Source organism: Anopheles aquasalis, chromosome 3 (genome assembly GCF_943734665.1).
Source record: "Anopheles aquasalis chromosome 3, idAnoAquaMG_Q_19, whole genome shotgun sequence".
Classification (NCBI taxonomy): Eukaryota; Metazoa; Arthropoda; class Insecta; order Diptera; family Culicidae; genus Anopheles; species Anopheles aquasalis.
In genome coordinates, this window is record NC_064878.1 from 1015001 (window position 1) to 1022500 (window position 7500).

The following is a 7500-nucleotide window of genomic DNA, read 5'->3' on the forward strand; positions in this document are numbered from 1 at the left end:
GACACATCGAGAGTCGCTCGCTGAATACCTGGAACCGATCACACTCCCGCTCGATCGGGATCCAAAGGGCGCAAGCGACATAACGGGTGCAGAACTGCGGATGCGGTAGCAGCCCAACGGACACATTGTTACTGCGACAGTAATCGAGTGGAATGGGACGCACATCTTCCGGAGCGATCGTTGTGGTCGTTGGCACTAGCGTCACCTGGCACGAGTTCAGATCTCCGGGCAAACAGATCATCAGACGCTCGGAGAACACGAATCCACGACGACAGGAGCGTTCACGTGCGCGGCCAAGGAAGCAGCTCACATACTTTGCGCAATCCTCTGGGTGTGCCATCGTTCCGAGAATGATGCCACGACACATATCACCCGGCAGTGGGACCTCTTCCCCCTCCTTGCGACACGTACGCTGGTTTCCGGGGACGCAGGTGATCTCTTGAAGGTCGAAGATCGTATCCGGTGGACAGGTCTGCTCGGTGGCCGTTTCGAGGTAGCAGGAAATGTACTTGAAGCAGCTCGACGGATGCTTCAGGATGCCGATGAGCAATCCTTCGCACACATTCGGGCTGTCTTCTTGTGAACTGCTTTCAGAGCTGTTTGAACCATGTTGTGGTTCCACTTCGTTCAGCGAGATACCACTAACAACGCTCGCTAGCACTAGCACCGTGGCGACAATTGCCAAAAGAAACTTCATTTTTAATTGTTTCGGGGGACGCTGTACCTTTCGATTCAATTCTCTAGACTGTTCTGTTTGATCCACTCCCGATCACTATGCGCTTTTATACAAAGTGGCAACCGGACACGCAGCTGTTCCAAATAAAATCGTAAATCACTGCCTGTGAATGCGGCGGAAAACAATAAGCCATCCGTTAGCTGCCGATTCCCGATTCCCGATGGTGATTAGCGACTCACGCAACGATAAGAGCATGGCTGCATTTGGTTCGGATCGTTCAGGGATTGGCCCCTGAGGCACCTGAACATCCGGATTCTACGGGTTTCTAGATAACAATCGAGGTCTCACCATGAGATTACACAAATCCCACAATCACAGAGCACAGGCACGGATCGCGTGGTAAACAGACCGACTCTGGCGGTCCGTCTGGCGGCATTTATCAATGAAAAATTCGCTAAAAATAGTTCACATCTTCGTGGGTATGACATTTTTGACGAGTCATTTTCAATTTTTCTTCAACGTTTGATTGCAGGTGACGGACAATTGATTGAGTTTCGTGGTGTCACGTGTGCCTCGTGGGGACTTTGATCAGGAGAAATGTGGTGTTGGATCAATCAATTGGAGCTCAATGATGTGCTCAATGATGTGATGTTTGGTGGTTGGTGAATGATTAATCGACTTTATATTGAGGGGGGAGTACGGTATTTATTTTTTCTTGTGTCACATATTTTTAACATTTTTTCCTGAATGATGATTCTTTTATGAATATTGTGTAAATTTTTTGGATCAATCGAAACAAAACTGACCAAGTTACAGATTTTTTAAAAATCCGCGTTTCGTTTTCGCGTTCCAACGATTTAAAGTCGGTGCTCATCATACCGTATAAACTACGGGGCCGATCGATGTGAAATTTTTAACACATAATCTGTACACTTTTTGCCAGGTTATCCCGTCAAGATTTCATGAAAATTGTTGATACGTTTTTTAACAATTATGTAAAGCTCGTTTCTTATAGCAGAATCGCAAAAAGCATCACTTTTTTTCAACTTCAAAAATCTGCCAAAAATTGAAAAATTGGAATATAAACAAAAACTACCCGGGACTATCTGGATAAACTTATAATCTTTCAAACGAACGCCAATTTGTATTTTTCTGATGACTCATCACGCAGCTACGATGGGCACCGCAAAAAGTACCTTTGTGACGACACGCGTACCAAAATTTGATGCCATGGATTAATTTTTGAATGAATGTGCCTCAAAACAATACCAAATATTCTTTAAAAGATGTAGATTAGTATGTCATTTACTTGAAAAAATTAAGTTGAATGGTTACGCCACAAAAAATCATCAAAACGGGCCTTTTTTGGCCCAAAAATACCTTATCTCCCTTAAAAGTAACGGTCTATTTAAACATTTCGCGATCGCGATCACGCCGGAAAGTATGCTGCTTTGAAAATGTAACGGACGTAACGTAGTGTAACGGTTTTGGGAGGGTGGGTGTTGGGCGTTGGGGCGTTGGGTTTGGCTTTTAAATCCTCCAGCAGCGAAACAACGAAAGACGCTAGACACTATCGTCGGATGCTGCCGCACTTTACAGCATTTTACAGCGAAAATGCTTAAAATAAAATCTTCAAAGTCCCCCTGAACGCACAAACAGACTCTAGGCCGCCATTGGAGTAGAAATTTTATTCAAATTACCGTGGCTACGAGCCTCGATGCTGCGTGGAACTAGAACTTAGTTCATGCAGCAACTTTATGGTACGAACGTGATAAAATGAACTTTACACAGAATTTAAATGCACTCGTCTCATTAGCATCGCCAATGTTTGTCCTCCATTTCAGTCATCAATGCACTTACGATGCAACCTAAACGATCAGTCTGTCGCTGTAAAACTGCAAAGCTCCTTTCCGGGAACTACCGAGCTCGCCAGTACCGGTGGTGCATCTGTTGCCATTCGCTTATCATTCTCGGGAAGATAAAATGAGATCCCCAACGGCAGGCTGATCACAGTTCTCACGGGGTGTTCCACTGAAGCACAACGAATAGTTTCCTCGCGGAGCAAGATGGTCCGACACGTGTTCATGGTTTTCGCGCTCAGCACGCTGGCTTCGTGCTGCGTCTACGGACAGTCTCTTTGCGAGGGAATTCGATTCGCAACCTTCGCCGACCCCGGTGATTGCCGACAGTATGTGGTTTGCTCGCAAGGACAAGCGAGCGTTCAACGCTGTCCGACGAGATTCGTCTTCCATCCGACCGTTCTGTTCTGCGTGAAAGAATCACAGTACGATTGTGCTCACGTGACAACGCCTACCCCGGAACCGGGATCGACTGACTCCACTGAGCCCGTGACGATCGAGGGCACGACGGAGGAGGTGTCTGGTTGTCAGCAAACGCGACCCAACTGGGAGTCATTCTTCTGTGTGGATGCTTGGCGCACCTTTGTCGCCAATCCGACGAACTGCACCCAGTACATCGATTGTGCTTCCAACCCTCCGACCAGCAACCATTGTCCGGAAGGAACGATCTTCAACGATATTTACCAAGACTGCCATCCGGAGGATGAGGATCGTGAGTGTGAATTGGCCACCGTAAACCCACAGTACTGCGCCGATCGTGCCGATGGCAGCTATCCACACCCGTTCCAGTGCAATCGTTTCATCACGTGCGTCCGGCGTGTGGTCCGAATCGAAACCTGTCCGCCATTCTTCGTGTTTGATGCAACCGCAAACCGCTGCGTCACGGGCAATCCAGTTAACTGTTCCAGTCTGTTTCCGTGATGTTGCTGGCCGCTGACCGGTGCCTGAAGAAAGCCAATAAATGTCACTTGGGCACGGTTTATGGCTCAGAGAGCAACAACAACCGTCTGGTTTCCATCTAAACCCTTTTATTAGTGTTTACGTACAAGACTGAAGCCGATAGGTGATAAGAATTCGTGGATTCGCGTTATCATATCGTAGCTCCCCCTCGGCGACTCTGTGAATGAACTGTATCCGCTGTAGATGTGGCGATAAGCGAGGTTTACGTATCAAAGGGTGTAGCACAATATCGCCATGAGCGTCAGTTTGAGAGCCAGCGTCAGGTAGGGCGAGTCTAACATTGTACTCTCCTGCGGCTCAGTTTTCGTTGTAGCTGGTGTTGTGCTAGAAAACGATCGAAGAGAAATTAGCTGGCGAAGAAAAGGAAACGGAAAATAACGTACCACACCGAGTCGCCAAAGATTAACCACCGGAAGAAGCTTCGTTCCCGTGGAACTGTCTCGGAGATGATCAGCTTAGCGTACGACTCACCCCGTACGAGTGCACCGCTCAATGTCGCGGCCAACGTTAAAAGGCTGAGCCACGCGCAGATCACTGACAGGCGCATAGCCATCTGCAGACTGACGCGACTGCTTTTGCCAGATTAGACACTGACCGCACCGACGACGACGACGTTGGAATCGGATAAACGCACGGAGGACACCTTATCAGCGGTGCCGCAGTAAAAAAAACACGAAATGATAAGCAACGCAAGTGAGTGTGTCAGGGTGTTGGATGCTTTTATTGATTCGCTTTATCAGAAGGGAATACAGGTGCTCTGATCACCAGGTGCACAATCGCGTAGGGCACCCAGGAAGATGTGGTTCGGGGGACAGGTCATAATCTCGGTCACACCGGCCGTGCAACGGATAAACAGATAGCACAGCAGTGGATGCGTGTAGTTTCCGTCCGGTCGCCCCTCGCAGACGGAGATGATGGGCGGCTCGGTGGTGACCGGTGAGAGCGAACAGTCCTCAGCGTTACCGGCCACACAAACCAGATGCTCGGGATGCAGAATTTCCCCTTCCGGACACTGGAGCGCCGTGGTGACGCCGGAAGTGCACATAAGGAACAGTGCGCAACCTTCCGGATGAGGCAACACTGCATCCGGACGACCGACACAGAAGCCATCGAGGAACTCGCACGTATTGCCATTGCCAGCGACACACGATTGAGTCGCGGCACGATAGATCGTTCCGGGGCGACAAGTTTCGACAATGGAAACACCTCCCGAGCACCGAACCGATTGACGACAATCCGTTGGATGAGGATAAACCAAGCCATCGCTGCGTCCTTCACACATACGCTCCACTGGATCAAAGACACAGCTGCTGGCATCACCCGGAACGCAGAACTGAGCATCAGGACGAAGGATCTCGCGATCCGGACACGGGTGAATCTGCACTCCACCACCGATGCACCAGATAAAGTGACTGCAGAGATTGGGATGCTCAATGACCCACTGATCCGGTCGATTGGCGCACACACCATCGATCAGCTCGCAGGTGACCGTATTGCCCGGTTGGCAGGACTGCGATTGAGGATGGAAAATGAATCCGACCGTGCAAGCCGTTACCGTCGGTTGGCCACTGGTACAGAGAATAAATTCCGTGCATCCACCATCGGGATGCGGAAATCCGATTCCACTCTGAGCTCCTTCGCACATCGTTTCCACCGGATGCGGAAGACAGGTGTTGGCATTTCCCGGGACGCAGGTTTGAGCGTTTTCGTTGAAGATGAGTCCATCGGCGCACGGGACTACAAACGACTCATCGTTTAAGCACCAAACGTACAGGTTGCACAGGTTGGGATGCTCCAAGAACGTCCCCGATAACACACCGGTGCACATGGGATCGTGTACTTCGCACGTTTCCGTATTTCCCACTCGACACCGGCCGGCCTCAGGATCGAATATGAGGCCATTGGAGCACTCTGACAGGAATGGTCGGTCTGCTTCGCAGTGAATGTAGTTAACGCAGGTCGACGGGTTCGGGATCGGTCCCGTAGGTTGATTAACGCAAATGTTGTTGTACACTTCGCAAGTAGACGGATTACCGGGCAAACAAGCTCTTGACGGTGCATGGTATACGCTTCCGGTGGGACAACTTTGCACGGTCGACACTCCATCCATGCAGACGACCCTCAAGAAACACTGCGATGGATGGGGGAACAGCGTATAGTTGGGTTGTCCAAGGCACATGTCCTCGAGGTTGTCAAAGGCGCAGGTTTCGGGATTACCAGGCACACAAAACTCAGCTTCTGGACGAAGTATTTGCCCTTGAGGGCATGGATTAATCGAAGGTTGTTCATTGATACACCATATGAAATAGTCACAACGGTCCGGATGTGGTAGAACCGTTTGTTCGGGCAGTCCACTACACACTCCCGTCAGTGGCGTACAGTCCTGGGCATTTCCTGGTTTGCAAGTTTGCGTTGGAGCATCAAAGATGTGTCCTGTTTGGCAGTTATGCACTTCGGCCTGTCCTTGCACACACCAAACAAACAGAGCACAATCGGTTGGATGAGGCAACAGGAATCCTCCGTCCCTTCCCGTACACATTGTCTCCAGTGGGAATCGCTCGCAGGTTGCTAGATCACCGGGGACGCAGAACTGTGACTCGACTCGCAGGATTTCTCCCGGTGGACAGTCGTGAATCTGTGCCTGTCCTCCCTGACATAACAGGAACATGCCACAGTAGAAAGGATGCTCGAGCACTAACCCATCGCGCAGACCAGTGCAGAGTCCTTCGGTCACTAGACAGGTCTGCGAATCGCCAATGGCGCACGTTCCCGTTTGAGGATTGAAGATGGTTCCGGCGAGGCATAAACGTATGATCGATACGCCACCACTGCACTCGAGGTACATCTCGCAGGAGGTCGGATGTGGAACGACTCCCGATGGACGGCCAACGCAAGCCGTATCCACTCCACTGTACTCGCAAGTTGCACGATCACCGGGCACACAGAAGCGAATGTCTGGCCGGAAGATCTCGTTCGGTGGACAGATCAACACCGTCGGTCCAGTTTGTGGGGAGCAGAAGACAAACAGATGACATTCGTTCGGATGTGGCCGCAAATCGTTCGCTGCTACACCACGGCAAACATCCGATTCCGCTTCGCACGTATCCGTATTACCGATGACACACTCCTGACCCGTGAATACCTCTCCCGTTGGACAGTACTCGCCCGACGCCACACCATCCGTACAGCGAACAAACTGTGTGCAGCTTTCGGGATGTGGTTGCAATCCGTCTGGTTGTCCGCGGCAGATGTTGCTGATGTCAAACACTTCGCAGGTTTCACGATTGCCAGCCATACAAGCTCCATGCTGCTGAGACCAGACCTCACCAGCGCGGCAAGTGTAAGCATTCGGCGTTCCAAGCACACAAAACACAAACTTCCAGCACTCGTTGGGATCGGGGAAGAAGGCGTACGAGAAGGCGGCACATTTGGCCGTCCACTCGGGCTCGCTGCGATCACCACACTGCTCTCGATCGCCCGGCACACAACGCAGCGAGCTCGCCTCAAACACTAGCCCCGCAGCACACTGATAAACGATGGGCCTCTCGAAGGTGCAGGAGATGTAGACATGGCATAGCGCTGGATCGGGATGCGGGAAAATGCCGGCATTCACACCGAAGCATACCGATTCGGCGACAGGATCATTAACGGCCTCTGGCACGGGAATCAATTGTCCACGGGATGGAGTCACTGCCAGCACCAGCAGCAGCAGCAACAAAGGGGCCGCCCCTATGGCGGAGCTTTTCTTTAAAATCATTTCACTTTAACACACCACGTTGGTCAGTTGAGGCTCTACTAAAGCTGGCGCCTACCGGATGGTGGATATTTATTGACAATTCGAATCCATATCGGTCACTGTGGCGAGGCTGATTATCTTTCAATGCCAATTCCACAAATTCGGCATTTTACGTTTGCCGTCTGATAAGCTTTACGAGCCGTGCATTATCACACCGGAACACCGTCCAGATATGGTCATTGGTTGTGGGCGGGGGACGATTGGCTCAA

At 50.8% G+C, this 7500-nt stretch overlaps 4 protein-coding genes across 4 annotated transcripts in view; 1 reads left to right on the plus strand and 3 right to left on the minus strand.

The window, feature by feature from the left end:
- The window catches only part of LOC126579010 (uncharacterized), a 762-nt gene extending 65 nt beyond the window's left edge, over positions 1-697 (minus strand). Inside the window, exon 1 of the mRNA XM_050242207.1 lies at positions 1-697. This exon is cut by the window's left edge and continues 65 nt beyond it. Within this exon, the coding sequence (XP_050098164.1) occupies positions 1-697 (697 nt within the window).
- Positions 698-2670: 1973 nt separating this feature from the next.
- Positions 2671-3538, plus strand: LOC126579017 (peritrophin-44-like). The gene has a single exon (XM_050242216.1). It carries the CDS (start codon positions 2743-2745, stop codon positions 3454-3456), a length of 714 nt encoding a protein of 237 aa, XP_050098173.1. The 5' UTR covers positions 2671-2742; the 3' UTR covers positions 3457-3538.
- Positions 3539-3541: 3 nt separating this feature from the next.
- Positions 3542-4132, minus strand: LOC126579018 (uncharacterized). The gene is made up of 2 exons (XM_050242217.1): positions 3879-4132; positions 3542-3819 (listed from the first exon to the last, which is right to left on the minus strand). Exons 1-2 carry the CDS (start codon positions 4046-4048, stop codon positions 3705-3707), a joined length of 285 nt encoding a protein of 94 aa, XP_050098174.1. The 5' UTR covers positions 4049-4132; the 3' UTR covers positions 3542-3704.
- A 66-nt stretch (positions 4133-4198) lies between these two features.
- The window catches only part of LOC126579015 (multiple epidermal growth factor-like domains protein 11), a 3910-nt gene continuing 608 nt past the window's right edge, over positions 4199-7500 (minus strand). The window contains exon 1 of the mRNA XM_050242214.1: positions 4199-7500. This exon is cut by the window's right edge and continues 608 nt beyond it. Within this exon, the coding sequence (XP_050098171.1) occupies positions 4232-7252 (3021 nt within the window). The 5' untranslated portion in view covers positions 7253-7500 and the 3' untranslated portion in view covers positions 4199-4231.